This window comes from Physeter macrocephalus, chromosome 12 (genome assembly GCF_002837175.3).
Source record: "Physeter macrocephalus isolate SW-GA chromosome 12, ASM283717v5, whole genome shotgun sequence".
Classification (NCBI taxonomy): domain Eukaryota; kingdom Metazoa; phylum Chordata; class Mammalia; order Artiodactyla; family Physeteridae; genus Physeter; species Physeter macrocephalus.
The window spans coordinates 9,434,223-9,451,208 of NC_041225.1; the positions used below are offsets into that span (position 1 = coordinate 9,434,223).

Consider the following 16,986-nt stretch of genomic DNA (forward strand, 5'->3'; position numbering starts at 1 on the left):
GCTTTAAACAAAAGGATGGATAATAGTTCTCCTGCTTTCTTGCAGTGAAATGTCTTAAACCTCAAACAAAGAAACGGAGGCTCTGGGTGGGGAAGGGGAGAGCACTCCGCAGAACCACAGAAAAACAAAGCATCGTTGAAGACCTTCCATTTCCCAATTAGGCAAAAACTGAAACATGGATGAGCTCCTGCCCAAATCCTAGTGATGGCGATGATGATAATGGTGGCACCGACAACAATTAGTTTGCCTTATCACGTGTCAGGGACTTAATATATTTATCTCTGATCCTCAAAACTATCCTATAAGATGGGGACGATTATATGTACACATGAGAAAAATGTAATTCAAAGAGATGTAAAATCACTCTATAATAAAAGCCAAACTGAAATGTTTACACCCATTCTCTCAAAAGTTTGTTACAATGTCCCCTACAGAGCCCACTGAAACACACATATATGCACGCGCATGTGCACACAGGCTCGTGCACACACACACACACCCCTCCATTTCTCCCACTCCCCCCAGCCCCACGGTGGAACAATAAAAAGCCTCCAAAACCATTTTCAAATCAAGTGGTGGATTTATTGGCTGTCTCTGTCATTCAGTGAGGTTAAAACATCTCAGTGTAGGACACTCTACTCGCTTTGGCTTCCCATTGTGCTGCAAGACCAGCAACAGGTGCGCGGGTGGACAGTCAGTGGATGACAGAAGCAAACGGCCGCCGGATCACATTGCTACAGTGATTCGCCCATAGGTTTAGGGAACATTTCATTTGTTTTTCTTTCATAGCATCTTCCTCTTTTCAAACTCCTTCAGGAACAGAAGAGAGGGAGAAGAGAGAGAGGATAAAAAGATTAAAAATCCAAATTACATTCACGGTCAAAATGATTCTAAAACCTCTTATTTTTAGGATCCTTTGAGCAACCAAAAATTATAGAAGTAAAATGTACCGGGATGAGGCGATTGAACACAAAATGACAGCTTTCAAATGCGCGCATGTCAGTCTGAATTTCACTAAGCTAGATGCGGAGCTTCAACTTTGTCTCCTAAACGCCGGGGCTGAGAGGCTTTGAATTATGCTTGTTTTCTATGGCAGCGTTATCATTAGGAGCTGACAAACCTGATTGTGCTTATCCAAACCTTTAACGCTATACGTGACACACACCAGCCCTTTTAATAAGGCAATGGATTTGTTTAGTTTCTCAGAGAATAAAACTGAACACAGATTCAGTTCAGATTTAAACCAAACGTCAAGAACCTCAGAGATACATGAAAAGGAAACAACACTGAAAATCACTTTTCTCTAGACTGCAACAATTAGAACGCAGCAAAATGTGTAGGTGCCTGCTGCCACCTACTGGAGTAAAATGGTAACACATGTCTCTGATGTGAACTCAAGCGTTTGCTTTTTCCCTTCCTTCCCCTCTTTTAAATAAAACTCTTCACACACTCCCTAAGCACCCAGATTTCTTTTAAACACTATGGCACACTGTGTCATATTCCACAAGACACGATCATGCAAGGAGTCAATAAAACAAGGAGTTCATTTTATTATCCCTAAGACAATGCCAAAGAAGATTATGCTAAAACATTGTTCTCTCCTGGGAAGACAGTCGGGGCCTGTTTTCAGCATGTACACAAAGTTTTGGTTTTTGTGGGGTTTTTTTGTAAAGTCTATACTCATCGAAAAAGTAAAGAGAGAGAGAGAGAGAGAGCCTTAAACGATCACTCAAAGAGATAGGCCAAAAATTGTTGCAAAGAGATTATAGAAGACACCAACTAAAAACTGAAAACCCCCAGCCTCTTTAAGATCTTCCTCCATCCTGACTCCCAGTTTTCATTTCCTCTCAGTCGGTCTTCAACCTCTCTCCCTGGGAAAAAAAACCTATGGAGTTAGCATAGCTATATCCCAAAGGCCCTCGATGGAAAAAAACAAAACACAAGGCAATTCTCTGCACAACGCCCAAAATGGAATTCAGGACACTTATGGACTCTGAAACGCTTTTTTGTATATCATACCTTACTACCCACAAAAGAGCAAATCTAGACGTTTGAAGAATAAAGTTTTCGAATCAGAACACTATCCCTTGTCATGCCCGATTAGAGCGTTAGGACTAAAAGGTGGAGTTGCTAGAGACTGTTAAGCTGCACACCGGAAAGAAAGAAACAGAAGAGACCCGGAAGAAAACACCATGGTTTCCAGGCACCCTGTGTGGCCTCCCACCTTAAGGCCAGTAACTTCCGAGCACTCAGGCCACGGTTCCAGCTCACCTTGTAGATGGTGGTTCCCAGCTGTGCAGGGGACATGCTGACCACAACTCCCGCACTCTGCAGGGCTGCGATCTTCTCTTTAGCTCCACCTTTTCCTCCAGCAATAATTGCCCCTGCGTGACCCATTCTTCTGCCGGGAGGAGCAGTTAAACCAGCAATGAAGGACACCACAGGCTTGGCCTTGGGACCCTGGAAAATGGGATTTTAAACACTCTGATGAAGACGTTGATCAAAACTGGACCTCCAACTCATGACTCTGCCGGAAAACGGCAAATGGCTGGGGCCCTTCACTCATCTTCAATAAGAAAACAACACAAATGCTGGGCTGTGACTGAAACCACTGCACTCTCCTTTGAGATGACTTGGCTCTTCCTACAAACTCAAAAAAAACAATCCTGAAGCAAAACTGTTACCTGTTAAGATATTAAACTTCAAATTCACCCGCACAAGCTGTTTTACAAATGTATTTGTGACTCTCGTTTGAAAAGCAAAAAAGCACACTTGAAAATACATAAGTTATGTGATTTGTGATAACAAATTAAGACACAGATCACGTTGTTTTAGTTCAACACAACTCTGTCTTAATGCTTTTGCATTAAATCTACTGCAAATATGTTAGTTTGGCTGAAGTACAAGAGAAAATCTGGCCTCACACCCATATGTACTTGGAAAAGGGAGAAGTATTTTAATATCTGTCAGATAACAGGATATTCTTTGGCACTACACGAACCTCTTCAAATGGTAACCTGAAACCATAGTCCTCTGTTAACTTCAAAATCTATTTATCATTCTGGATCTTCTACCTACAGTGGTTTTGTAACATTCATTGGTCAGAAGGAAAATATAGATTCACTGAGTTATGTAGCTCTTCCAAGTGCTCATACATTTCAGCATTCAACATCATCAAATCACTCTTCAGTATCACGGCCAATCTCATTAGAAAAGTCTTTAGTAGGGTGAAGTTCATGGTGGCAGAAACAAGTTTTCCAAAGATATACATTTGCAAGTTCAAACTTTATCACTGTCAACGAATACCAGGAGTTGTTTTCCTTGATACAGCAGGATTGCTTTGTTCATTTTTGAGAAAAGATCCGCCAAATAAATACCCAGGTCTGAATAACCAGTCTGCCTGCCAGACATGCTTTCAAATAAAACTGGTGTTTCATGAAAAAAGCAGCTAGTTCAGCTCACAACTCAACTGGGAAAGTGCTTTACTTCCCATTTCATCACAAAACACTGACTCCGGGGTCGAGACTTAATAAAATTAATCATTCTTACTGCTTCATTAAGGACATTCTTAGAGGAAACCGGCGTTTTTCTTAAAGTGCAAGGCAGTGCAAGGTCACTGGCACAGTTCGCTTGGGCTAAGCTGACTCACGTGAGGGCGCCAGCACGCCGGGCTCCGCGTGTCTGACGCTCTTACTCCAGCCCCGCTCCCACCATTCCTCCCTGCTCTTTACCCTCCAGGAATGCCAGATGGCTCTGCCTCTGGGCCCCTCTCTGCTGAGAAAGTTCTCCATCCTCCTTGGATACCTGGCAAACTCTGACTTAATTTTTAAGACCTGGCTCAAGACTCTTCTTCCCCCCTAACCTTTCCAACACCCCCTCCAGCTCTCTCCGTAAGTGCTGGTTAGCTGCTCATCTTCCGTTCAGAGACTCCGCTGTGCCTTTGACAACGTTTCTACCGTTACCCACAGCACACTGGCTGTAGCTTATTCCCCGCGTGCTCCCCTCCTAAACTATGAATCTCTGAATGCCGGGACTACGTTTTCACTTATTTCTGTATGCCCAGCATCTACCATAGTAGAGAATTAAGAAGAAAAGACTCAGGAAGTCATTTATTTATTCACTTGTAGGCTCTGCAAAGGATGTGAGCATCTGGTATTTGAGTGGCACCAGTTTCCACTGGATCCCTCTGTCCCTATACGCCAATGGTGGGAATATTACACCAGAAAGAAACAAGATTACGATGAACGTAGAACGTCAAACAAATGTACACTCTGTCCTATTGACAAAGAAGAGTCACTTGAGATTTCTTAAGGAGCGAAAAATAGAATTGAAAAGACTATGAAAAAGTGTAGTCTGAGAACAAGATACAGAAATGAGAAGTGTGAAAGCCTAAAAACAGGAAGCCAAGTTAGGATGGCATGACTAGAGTCCGAGAGTCCGAGCAGATGCCCAGGACTGTGGACTCTTGTCCTTGAGCCCTGCGACCTGACTCCTGACCCCTCACGGTGTAACGCAGAAGTCAGGCAGACCTGGGTAGGAACCTCAGCCCTGGTTGCTTTGCTGTGTGCCTGCCATCAGCAAGCTGCCAGTTTCCTTACTCATAAAAGGACAAAAACATCTAATCCGAGGGTCAAGATTAAACAACACCACTCCTGCAGATAATCACTGTCATCATAATGATGATAATAATAGTAGTTGTAGCAGGAGGCGACATTACTGAGTGTTCGCTCTGTGTCAGTTACCGTGCTAAGTGCTGAATATGTCACCTGAAATGTTCAACCTAGAATCTCGTACACAGTAGGTCCTCAGTAAAACTTAGTTCCATAAGACCAACCAGAAATAGGAATACATGTGCCAAATGAAACAAAATGTAAAGCTTAGTTTTTCCCACGAAATTCTAAGCTACTCAAGGTATACATGTATTCTATATACATTTTTAAATTACAGTGTACAGTTGGCCCTCCATATCCACAGGGTCTGCATCAGAGAATAGAAAATGTATGTGGGAAAGATTCCAGAAAGTTCCAAAAAGTAAAACTTAAACCTGCCACGCTAGCAACTATTAGCAAAGCATTTACACTCTATTAGGTATTATAAGTAAGCTAGAGATAAAGTATATGAGAGGATGTACGTAGGTTATATGCAAATACTATGCCATTTTATATAAGGCACTTGAGCATCCATGGATTTCTTTAGGGTTACTGGAACCAATCCCATGTGGATACCAAGGGATGACTATATTGTCACATAACCTAAATTTTTTTTTGTAAGAAGAAGGCAGTGTTTACTTAAATTTTAAACTTCACAACCTTTCGGAACTCAAGAGACTCTGATAACATTTTACTCCAATCTCCTAACAATTTACTTTATTCTTTCACTATTTGCCATTTACTGGTTCCTAATGTGCCAGAGGACTGCGCTGGGCACCAAGTATACCAGCCCCTTGCTCTCCATAATACAGTCTAGAGTGACAGTCAGGTGTTAACTAAGCACGCCTTGCAGAAGGAACAAGCAAAGGCAAGTGAGGATGAAAACAGGCACATCAGATGGACATGGATCTGAAAAGGAGGGTCAGGGTGGTGTGTGAGGGGCTGGAATACCATGCTAAGTCTGCCGTTTGTCCTACATGGATGGCAATAAGCAGGCTGGCGGGGGGGTGAGGCGGTGGGGAGGTGGAGGGAAAGAGGAGCAGAGATATCAGGAAAAGAATTACTGAAGTGGTCCAGGCGAGATAAGATGAGAGCCTGCACCAGAGCAGAGGGACTAATTACAGATGACGATGCTCTCAATCTCCACCAACTGCTCAGATCTCGGTAACTGAGTGGAAGCGAGAGCTGAGAGAGAAATAAAGATGGTTCTGGGGTTTCCCTGGTGGCGCAGTGGTTAAGAATCCACCTGCCAATGCAGGAGACACGGGTTCGAGCCCTGGTCTGGGGAAGATCTCACATGCCACAGAGCAACTAAGCCCGTGCGCCACAACTACTGAGCCTGCGCTCTAGAACCCGCGAGCCACAACTACTGAGCCCGTGTGCCGCAACTACTGAGCCTGCGCTCTAGAGCCCGCGCTCCCCACAAGAGAAGCCACCGCAATGAGAAACCCGCGCACCGCAACGAAGAGTAGCCCCCACTCGCCACAACCAGAGAAAAGCCCGCGTGCAGCAACGAAGACCCAACGCAGCCAAAAATAAAATAAAATAAATAAATTCATTAAAAAAAAAAAAAAAAAAGATGGTTCTGAGGTTTCTGCCTTGGGAACTGCATGACGCGTGATGCTGATTATACGCACTTAGGGAGGAGGCACTATCTGGGGAAGGATAAAGATGAGAAGAGGCAGGATGAATGGAGGCCCTGGTGACTTGTGCGAGAGCAACGCCAGGGTGGACAGCAGATCCGACAGCAGCAGTAGCAGCAGCGAACAGCTGCTTACTAAGAGTGCTTACCACGTGCCCAGGGCAGCTCTCCTCTATGTTACTGAGCCGTAACATAGAGTCCTACAAGGATGCTGGGAGGGAGGCACTACTGTATCCCTATGTTGCCAATGAGGAAACTGAGGCGCAGTCAAGTTAAGGAACATGCCCAAGGTCACACAGTTTCTAAGTGGCAGACAGAAGCCAAACTGCTGAGGATCAGGGAGTGAATAAAAAGGAAAAAAAAAAAGAAAAGAAAAAGTAAGAGATCCAGAGAGTAAGGGGAACTTTTAAAATTACCACAGAAGAAAATCAAGTAGACTCAAAATAGCCCTTGAAAATTCCTTCAATTACATATGCATCATTCTGTATATACTACCCTGCAGGTGATAGTATCGGTTCCTTTAACTCTCCGTTACTCATTATTTTTCAGCGGCATTTAATTCTGATGCATTCACTCTCAGTCTCCTTCGCAAGCACAGACACGAGTTATCTCCCGCCCCCCTGCGCGGCCTCCTGAAGATGCATCTGCACTCATTCGTCAGTGTCAGGGACATCCTGGAAACCATTCGAATGCTCTCCCCAGATCTTTGCCGCAGCGGTCCAGAGCACACGTTCACTGACTGGGGGCGGGCAGGCACCAGGCTGCTTCCGTCGTTACTGTGCCCTCTCTCTCTCTCTCCTCCCACCACCCTCCTTCACCCCAGGCACAGAGCTTAATTCCCTTAAGTTAAGTGAAATTATGATACAACTCCACACTTTCTCTTTAATTCGAAGGGAGAGGCAACAAGGAAAGCCTTCATATGACATCGTTAATAAAGCTTTTCTACTTGACCTTTGAAGCGAAGTGCTACTCTACAAGGAAAGACTGAAGCTAGAGGGAGGCAAGCTCCTGGAAAAGGGTTTAAAGGACAGGATCTTTAGAAGGTCAGCCTTGACAGAGAAAGAACACACCTCCCCTGAGATGAGGAGAAAGGACACCAACGACAGGTGAAAATGGAAATACGCAGGTCAAATGAGAACTTTCAAGCTGATGGCCTGGAAGTTCTCCCTTCAGCAGGAGGCCAACAGACCTACCACGGAGTGTGAGGAGATGCCTGCGGGGAGGATTCATTCGAGAAGCAGAGAACAGGCACCAGGGGAAACGGGGAGGAGAATCAACCCAGAAAGTGTCCCAAGTTCCCTGAGTGGCCAGTACTCCGGGTGCAGCTCAACAAGGTTTAACTTTATCTTTCACGTTTGCTTAAAAAATTTATCTTTGAAAAAAACAAAATAACTTCTAAAACAAACCGGTGATATTATTCAAGGGCAAAGAGCTATATTTTTCCAAACCCAAACCTACTGAATTATGCTGCCTCAAAAATTCTGCAGCATTTTCTTCTGCATTACCACCAATTTCACCAATCAATATGATGCCTTCTGTGGCTGGATCATTCAGAAAGATTTCAAGGCAGTCAGTAAAATCTGTTCCATTGAAAGGATCACCTCCAATGCCTGGAAAAGTCAAAGAATATCACCAGCTGAAAATTGGACGAATCATATAATTTAGGTCAGGAAATGCTGTTTCACCTGGTTTCTTATTTTGCCTACCCCCTTCTTACCAATATTTTTAAATGTGTCCTCACTCTTGCATTTAACATTTAAAAATCACAAAATGCTACATTTATTTCTGCTTATAGTATCACATGATTGCTAAATGGTGGCGGGTTCCTGTTAGTCACAAAAACAGCCCTCTTTTTGTTTAACTCCTTATCAAGACTCCTCCCTCCCACAAAATTATTCCTAGATAGTTCTTTAAAAATGAGCATTCTATATAGTTTCCCTAATTAGGAGAACTTTACTTCTGAAAACACATTAGCTTTTTCAGGGATATGAATTACTGTTTTCTATGTTATAACTTTTAACTTTGTTGACTTCTGGTGAGTAGTTCATTATCAGTACCTTGTATATAATAGACAATAAATTCTGAAATTAAAAATAATCTAGATTAGCTAATCTGGGGTGTGTGTCTGTGTGTCTGCGTGTTAACATTACCTTCACTGTGGTAGTTAGTTATGATTTGTTATTTTCACATGAACCGCAAACCTTATTACCATATTGGAGACTTAATACCACATTGGAAATAAATATTGGACATTTGTATTTCTTCTATAGTAAAAAAAAAAAATGAACATTTCAAGAAAATGTGTATTGGTGAGAATATCTTCTCTGATTAAACATTTAACCCATTTCTTTGCAAAAAGTAACTATTTCATGAGGGACATTGCAGAGGAACCACTTTCAAGTTAAGATACAAGTCCCATTGAGGGGAGGGGGGGGGTGTCTTGACCCCCTCTTACCTCTGACCCAGAATGGGAGATGACAGAGACCACACACAGGGGCTCCACTATAAGCACATGGCTTTTTAGCACAAGTACTTGGATAGGACTCAAGGCAATGTTCCCTACAGACTGGCTGACACTTTTAAATTTTTAAGTTATAAAAATGTATTTTATAACAAATAAATAAGCAGGACTGGCTCCCTACTCTTCAACACACCACTCAAGAATGAAACTGAGGAAGAGGAGCGGCATCCACTGAGTGCCAGCCACGTGTCACGTACTGTGCCTTAGCACACGTCGGGCCCGCCATTTCCTAATCCCCCCAAACTCTCTGTGACATGGCAATTCTTACTCTTCGTTTACAAACTAAAAACAGAGGCTACAGAAGACAGAATTGCCAACTCTATTTCAAAATCTTTTCTTATTTTCCATCACGCTACCTTGTATCATAGATTGTGCTTCTGCACACAGAAAAGCTCAATTAATGCTTAATAGTGATTTTACGAATTTGAGTCTTAATAAAAATACTACAGGGTTATATTTTATAATTTTTTATCATAAAATGCTGCCTTTGAAAAGCCTCTAAAAGATATTCTAAAAGTTTGAAGGAATATTTATAAAATGAGAAATTTGCCTGGCTTTTGGCAACAAATACCAAGATTATTTCAAAATGTAAAAACTTTTTTATATTTGTAAGTGGGAGGCAGTAATGATGTGGCAAAGAGAGAGGTTCCAGGGAGCTCAAGCCTCCTCCACCAATAACGCTACCACAGGACTACGTGCCAGCTCAGCAGTGCCTCAGAGGGTTGCCTTAAGAGTGAGATAATGATTGGCAAAGAATTCAGTGACTGTGAAGCACTGAGTGACAGCTGGTAATGATAACAAAATGCAAATTACAGTAATGAAAGTCCTATTTTGAAGGACCATTTCTTCCGGCAAGCTAAGTAACAGCTGTTTTCAAGGCCCAAGGCTCTCCAGGAGACACACGTCCCAGGATGTTTGTTCTGAAACTCGGAAGTCAAATCCCAGACCATGAATCTTGAAAATATAACAGTCAGCTTCACACATAAGCAAATTCAACTCAAGATCACAACATCTTTTTAATAAAATGGCATCAAAATCTCTCACAAATAATCAAATCAATAATTATCATTATACTTATTCAGTGAAGATACTGAACTCCAGTAAAATGAGTTTAGCAAAAAATCCCTCACCAATGCACAAAGACTGCCCCAATCCAACTTGTGTTGTTTGGTGAACCGCTTCATAAGTCAGGGTGCCAGATCTGGACACGATACCTTAAAGAAAGAGAATTCAATAATATTAGATTGTGTTCATACGACTATCATACAGTAAAATAAATTACAAACACAAGTATATATAAAACCCATTTCACAAGTTGTCAACCAAATAAACGATAACGTCAGGTCATGAAATAAGAAGAAAAGGCCTAAATTATAGCAGGGAGGTTTTAAAAGTTAGATAGAGAAGAAAGTGTGTTATTAGTTAGGGTTGTTTTATGACCATAAAAGCAGTTAAGAGAGACCTAAAGTCTTCCACGTAAAACGACAGCAGACATGCAGTAAAATGGAACAATAAATCTATAAAAAGGTCCATAAAGAAAAAAAAGAAGGCAGAAGTTTCAAGTATTAATCTTTGGCTAATAACCCTGATTTAGGAAAATAAATTCATAGTTAGGCTTGCTGTCTCCTGACCACACAGATTCCTCAGGACAGAGCCCTGTTCTCCTACACTGGTTTGTTTAAGAGACTGCCAGTGCTGTTGGAGATTCTGCAGTGACTGTCTTTCTTGCTGGACTGGAACCTCCAGGGGGTCAGTAAACAAGACTGTTTTCCCCACACCTGCATTCCCAGTATCAAGCACAGTTCAGGCACAGAAGGAGCTCAGTAAATATGTACCAAATGGGTCAATACTGAAAATCAATGGAGAACAACCACCCTCTCAAACAAAATCTAATTCCAAGAGGTTTAAGACCATTCATTCACTAAGTGGATCCTATTCCACGACAAATGACAGCCACTAACACCAACCCCCATCTGTCTCATCCGTCCGTTTTTCCCTATTCTTAGAGCTTTCTTTCTATCTACATCCTCTCTCCTTAACACAGTCCCTGCTCTGTGGGACCTTTCATAACTGAGAAGGTTAGGTAGGTCATGCCTATATACATATGCATTTGGTGCATTTAGCTTTTAAATAAAGTACAATCAGTAACTTAATTGTATATCTTTGTGTGAATTACCTAGTCTCCCTTTCCACTCCTGATTCTTATGAATAGAATTATGATTGATTAATTGGTTCTTATGATAGAATTATGTTCTTGTTCAGGCAACACCCTAGATTACTGGGCAGCACAACTGTTGTATTTATTCTAGTCTTTTAATGGATCAGTATAATAGTGAATAGCAACACTAGGATTTTGTCATTTTGTCTTTCTTTTAAGGGGCTTTCATCTAATTATATAAATGATATGTAATTTATATAAATGCAAACGGCATACATTTAAGGTAATGAAAGCAATGTTTTTAGGGTAAATTACTCCTGCCATCCTTAAAGTATATATAGTAAAAGAGACTATCACTTAAAAATATCTATCATAAGGATATTTCTGCTTCCAAAAAGCAGAGGTATTTTCCTGTATTCTTCCTGCTAAGTACAAGTAAAAACCCTGGACATCATACATAAAACAAATATAAGAAATCTCTGAAAGATGGAGAGAAGGCAGAGTCACTAGGGACCTCGAGACTCAAGCAGTGACACAATGGTGAACAAACCACAAAGAGGATAAATCCAAAGAAATTCCCACCAAAATTCCTAATAAATAAACTTCAGAAAACCAAAGACGAAAAAACAAAAATCTTGAAGCAGCAAGAGAAAAATAACACCTTACCTAAACAGGAGAAAGAACTCAAATGACATCAGCTTTCTCATCGGAACCCATGGAAGCAAGAAGGAGAACAACATTTTTTAAGTGCTAAAAGAACTGTCAACCCTAAATCCTATACCCAGTGAAATTATCCTTTAGGGATGAAGGGGAAATAAAGACGTTCTCAGATGAGGGAAAAGTAAATAATCTGTCACCAACAGTTCCATCATAAAAGAATGGCTAATGGAAGTTCTCTAAAAAGAAGGGAAATGATACCAAGAAGGAAGAACACAGTAATAAGTAAAACGTGGATAGATAAAAAGACTTTCTCTTGGGCTTCCCTGGTGGCACAGTGGTTGAGAATCCGCCTGCCGATGCAGGGGACACGGGTTCGTGGCCCAGTCCGGGAAGATCCCATATGCCGCGGAGCAGCTGGGCCCGTGAGCCATGGCCGCTGAGCCTGCGCGTCCGGAGCCTGTGCTCCACAACGGGAGAGGCCACAACAGTGAGAGGCCCGGGTAACACACACACAAAAAAAGACTTTCTCTTGAGTGTCCTAAAAGGAAGAAATAAAACTGTCCCTATTTGTAGATAACATGATTGTCTACAAAGAAAATGCTAAGGAATCTACCAAGAAAACCCATTAGATTACAGCAACATTGCAAGATACAAGATAAACAAAAATCAATTGTATTTCTATACATTAGCCATGACCACATGGACACCAAAATTAAAATACAATAAAATTTACAATTGCTTTCTTAAAAAAAAAAGAAATACTTAGGTGTAAATCTAACAAAACATACAGGACTTATATGCTAAAAACTACAAAATGCTTGTGAAAGAAATCAAAGACAATCTAAATAAGTGAAAATATACTGCGTTCATGGATTGGAATAGTCAACATGTCTATTCACCCCAGATTGACATAAAGATTTAACACAATTCCCATCAAAATCCCAGCAAGAGTTTCTGTACATAGAGACAAGATCATCTTAAAAATTATATGAAGTAAAGGAACTAGAAGAACTAAAATAATTTTAAAAAGAATAAGTGCAAGGAAGCGATCTACTTAAAATTTCAAGACTTATCACTTAGCTATAGTATCAAGATTGTGTGGTACTGGTGAAACCCAGAAACAGACCAACACAAATATGCCAGCTGTTTTTCTGACAAAAATGCAAAAGCAACTCAAAGGAAGAAAGATGATCTTTTCAATAAATGGTGCTGAAGCAACTGAACACAAGTAGACAAAAAAGAACTTTGATCTACGTCTCACACCTAGAAAAATTCACTGAAATTGGATCATGGGATTTAAATGTAAAACTACAACTTTCAGGAAAAAGAAAGGTATTTAAGGCTAGGCAAAGACTTATTAGACTTGAAGTCCAAAGCATACCTCACAGGAGAAAAAAATTAGTAAGTTAGACTTCATCAAAATGAAAAACTCTTGCTCTCTGAAAGATCCTGTTAAGAGCATGAAAACACAAGCTACAGAGTGGGAGAAAATATTTGTAAGCCACATCTCCAACAAAGTACTAGTATCTAGAATATATAAAGAACTCTCAAAACTCAACAGTAAAAAAGCAGGCAACCCAATTAGACCATGGGCAAAAAAACATGAAAAAGCACTTCACTGAAGAAGATATACAGATGACAGACAAGCACCTGAAAAGACATTCAATATCATTAGCCATTAGGGGAATGTAAATTAAAACTATTACAATGAGATATCACTGTATACTTATCAGAATGGCTAACATCAAAAATAGTGACACTACAAATGCTGGCAAGGATGCAGAAAAACAGGATCACACATACATTGGTGACAGAATGTAAAATGGATAACAATTTGGCAATTTCTTAAAAAACATGCAACTATCATCCAACCTAGCAACCGCCCTCCTGGGCATTCATCCCAAAGAAATGAAGACGTGGGTTATATAAAAATGAGTACACAAATGTTTATAGCAGCCTTACTTGTAACAGCCCCAAACTGTAAACAATCCCAATATCTTTCAACAGATGAATGGTTAAACACACTATGGCACATTCGTAGCCTGGAACACTACTCAGTAATAAAAAGGAATGAACTACTGACACAACAATCTGGTGAATCTCCAGAGAATTGTACCGAGTGTAAACAGCCAATCCCAAAAGGCTACATACTACATGATACTATTTCTACAGCATTCCTGAAATTTAGAAATTTTAGAAATGGAGGATTATTAGTTTCCAAGGATTAAGAAGGGAGTGGGAGTAGGAGGGAAGTGGGTGTAGCTATAAAAGGGCAAGATGAGGGATCCCTGTAGTGATAGAAAAATTTTTTATGTCTGTATCAATGTCGATATACTAGATGTGACATTGCATTATAGTTTTGCAAGATGTTACCATTGGGGGACACTGGATAAAGGGTACACAGAAATCTGTCTGTATTATTTCTTACAATTACATGTGAATTTACAATTATCTGAATATAAAACGTTTAATTAAAATAAAATTTTTAAAAAGGATGTAGAAGTATGTCACATGTGGTTGAGAGTAAAAAAAAGTCTAACATAAGTGAAAAAAATATTGTATAGTTAAATATCAATTTGGAATCCAATCTCTTTCTTCAATAACATTCAATTAGCTGTTATACAGTTTCATTATCTATCATTAACACAAACTAGAAAGCCACTATACTATTGTACTGCGATCATATTACATTACGTCCCATTCAGAAATACCCAAGGGACTGAAAAATCCTTCCTTTCCCTAAACTCTTAGCTTAAGGATTGGAAGTCAATGAGGCTTCTGAGAACATCAGTACTAGTACCAAAATAGGAATAGTTAGTACAAAACAATCATCTTTTCTCCTTCACCTCCTTGAAAATCTTGTAGTGTCATATATTTTCTTTTAGGTGATTTTTTTTTCTAAATCCTCTGAATTAAAGGCAGTCTCCCAGAGGACTTCCTCATCAATGTGCTATGGCCATCTGGAGAACCAAGGTCTAAAGGACTTCCCTGAACTTTTCTTACTTGTTTTTGAGGTTCACGGGCACCTTAGAAAGCAGGGTAGTGATCAGAAAGGCAACTCAGTACAGGGCACACCTTATTCCATGCTCACCTAAGTCTACAGTAGTAACCATTCAAAGCAGACTGAAGAATGTAGAGTATTCAAATATGTGCAAAAGCATCAGTGACTGTGGATAAGGCCCCGACTAGAAATCAGATGGCCTATGGAACTCCCTTGCATCCTCCCTCATAAGAGAACTTGGTTAAGTTCTCTACTGGCAGCAGGGCTGACAGCTCTAAGAGCCATTAGTAATAAAGAAAAATCATGACCTTTAACCCAGTCCTGTAAACTACACAACTGACATTTACCGACTATGTTAAACTATTCTTACTTAGTATTTACAGTCACGCTTTATAGATAAAATACTGTAAACTCTATTAAGGTGGAGAAACAGTATAGCTTAGTGAGAGGTATGAAGAGTCTAAAAACAGCCATAATGGGCTAACTCTGAAACGTTAATTTGGTTATTTCCTTGAGGAACTAAACAAGTAGCAGTACAATTTTCCCAAAACATTTTGAGAAAGCCTATAATATCCTCTGAGGCAAAGTAATTCTGACAGGACACAGAAAGACTAACAATAAAAATATTCACAGCACGTATATCTGACAAAGAACTTATAGCCAGAATATTTATAGAACCCCCTATAATCAACAATTATATAAAAATTATATAAAAAAGACTACCCAATAAAAAATAATGTGTAAAAAACTTGAACAGATAATTCACAACAGAAGATTTATAAATGGCCAATAAGGACATGACATCATTAGTCATGGGGGAAACTCAAAACCATAATGAGACATTTTACTCCCAGGAGAATGGCTAAAATTACAGACCAACACTACTAAATGTCTGTGAAGATGTGGAATGACTGGAACATTCATACATCGAGGGTGGGAGTGAAGAACGCAGTCACTTTACAGAACTATTTGGCAACTTCTTAAAAAGTTGAACATACTTTGACTCTAAGACTTAGCAGTTCCATTCGTAGACATTTTACCCAAGAGAAATACCCACAAAAAGACCTGTACACAAAAGTTCACCTTAACCTTATTCATAATGAATCAAACCTGAAAACAATAGAAATGTTTGTCAATGGGAGAATGGACAAATTGTGGTATTCAATGAAATATTACTTAGCGATAAAATAAAATTAACTATTGATACATGCAAACACATGGAAGAATCCATAGTGTGCTGAGCAGGAAAAGAATCTTTAAAAAACCCCCGAAAACATCTTCACTGATTCTACAGAATTAGTGTTTCTCAAACATCAATTCAGGAAATAGAATCAATTCACTATAAAACTTCCCTGGTAAATTCTCTTAAAGTTGAATTAATTAAAATGAATTTGATTTGCAGAGTCAAATTCTCTTTTTGAGTTTTGAGCTTAGGGCAAGGAATTTTGTTTTTAACCTATAAGAAATATACACTCACCAATTCTTCCTTTCTTGTGAATATGGCCAGGCATGATGCCAATTTTGCATTCTCCAGGCTGAAGGAAAGTAATTTATAGTTTCAGAAAAGTGAAAAAAAAATTGTAACTTCCTAGGTCATACAAACAAATATACTTGGACTGATTCAAAGCTAGTTAGCCTTCAGAGGGCTTATTTTTGTTTTGTACACTCACATTGATGACTCCAGGGCAGTTTGGCCCAATCAGTCTGGTCTTTTCCTGGCGCAGCAGTCTGTGCTTGACCCGCACCATGTCCTGCTGTGGGATACCTTCAGTGATGCACACGACCAAGGACACTTCCGCCTCGATAGCTTCGTTAATGGCGGCAGCGGCAAAAGGAGGAGGGACATAAATGACAGACGCTGTTGCTCCGGTCTGTTCTTTGGCCTGAAACATTAACCACGAAGCACTTTATTATTGGTTAAGTCAGAAACATTGTAAAAGAAATTCAATACCATGATTTTAATGGTGTCTTGGGGTCAGGAGAGGACATCACCAGGAGACATCGCATGTCTTCATTCTTCCCATTAACAAGTTCACTTTGCTGTCAGAAAAGAGCAGAGTAAGCACGGCCTCCTTTCTGCCCCCTTGGGACACCCTTCTGAATTGAAAGTTTCTGTGACCTCCCACTCCCTCAGGTGACAGCATGTCAGTACACCTGCAAGCACTGCCTGATTTGCGTCTGTGTCCCCTCATTCCTGGGCTATGTTTATTTCTGTTGTTCTACAAGGCACTTACCACCTATTCAGTACCAAACACCCTGCACCTCCCCAGGAGAAAAGGACTAGTGAGCCCCAAGCTCCAGAACCCAGCTCTCAACCATCTGTTTAAAAATACATCAAACTTAATAAATAATAAC

The 16,986-nt window shown here is 40.3% G+C and overlaps 1 protein-coding gene across 1 annotated transcript in view; it reads right to left on the reverse strand.

Annotated features, from left to right (window-relative positions):
* Positions 1 to 560: 560 nt before the first annotated feature.
* The window catches only part of SUCLG1 (succinate-CoA ligase GDP/ADP-forming subunit alpha), a 33,605-nt gene continuing 17,179 nt past the window's right edge, over positions 561 to 16,986 (reverse strand). The window contains exons 4-9 of the mRNA XM_007118213.3: positions 16,302 to 16,514; positions 16,109 to 16,166; positions 9,943 to 10,026; positions 7,750 to 7,901; positions 2,272 to 2,460; positions 561 to 810 (exon numbers count right to left, since the gene is read on the reverse strand). Coding sequence (XP_007118275.1) covers positions 784 to 810; positions 2,272 to 2,460; positions 7,750 to 7,901; positions 9,943 to 10,026; positions 16,109 to 16,166; positions 16,302 to 16,514 — 723 coding nt within the window. The 3' untranslated portion in view covers positions 561 to 783. The remainder of the gene's footprint in view (positions 811 to 2,271; positions 2,461 to 7,749; positions 7,902 to 9,942; positions 10,027 to 16,108; positions 16,167 to 16,301; positions 16,515 to 16,986) is intronic.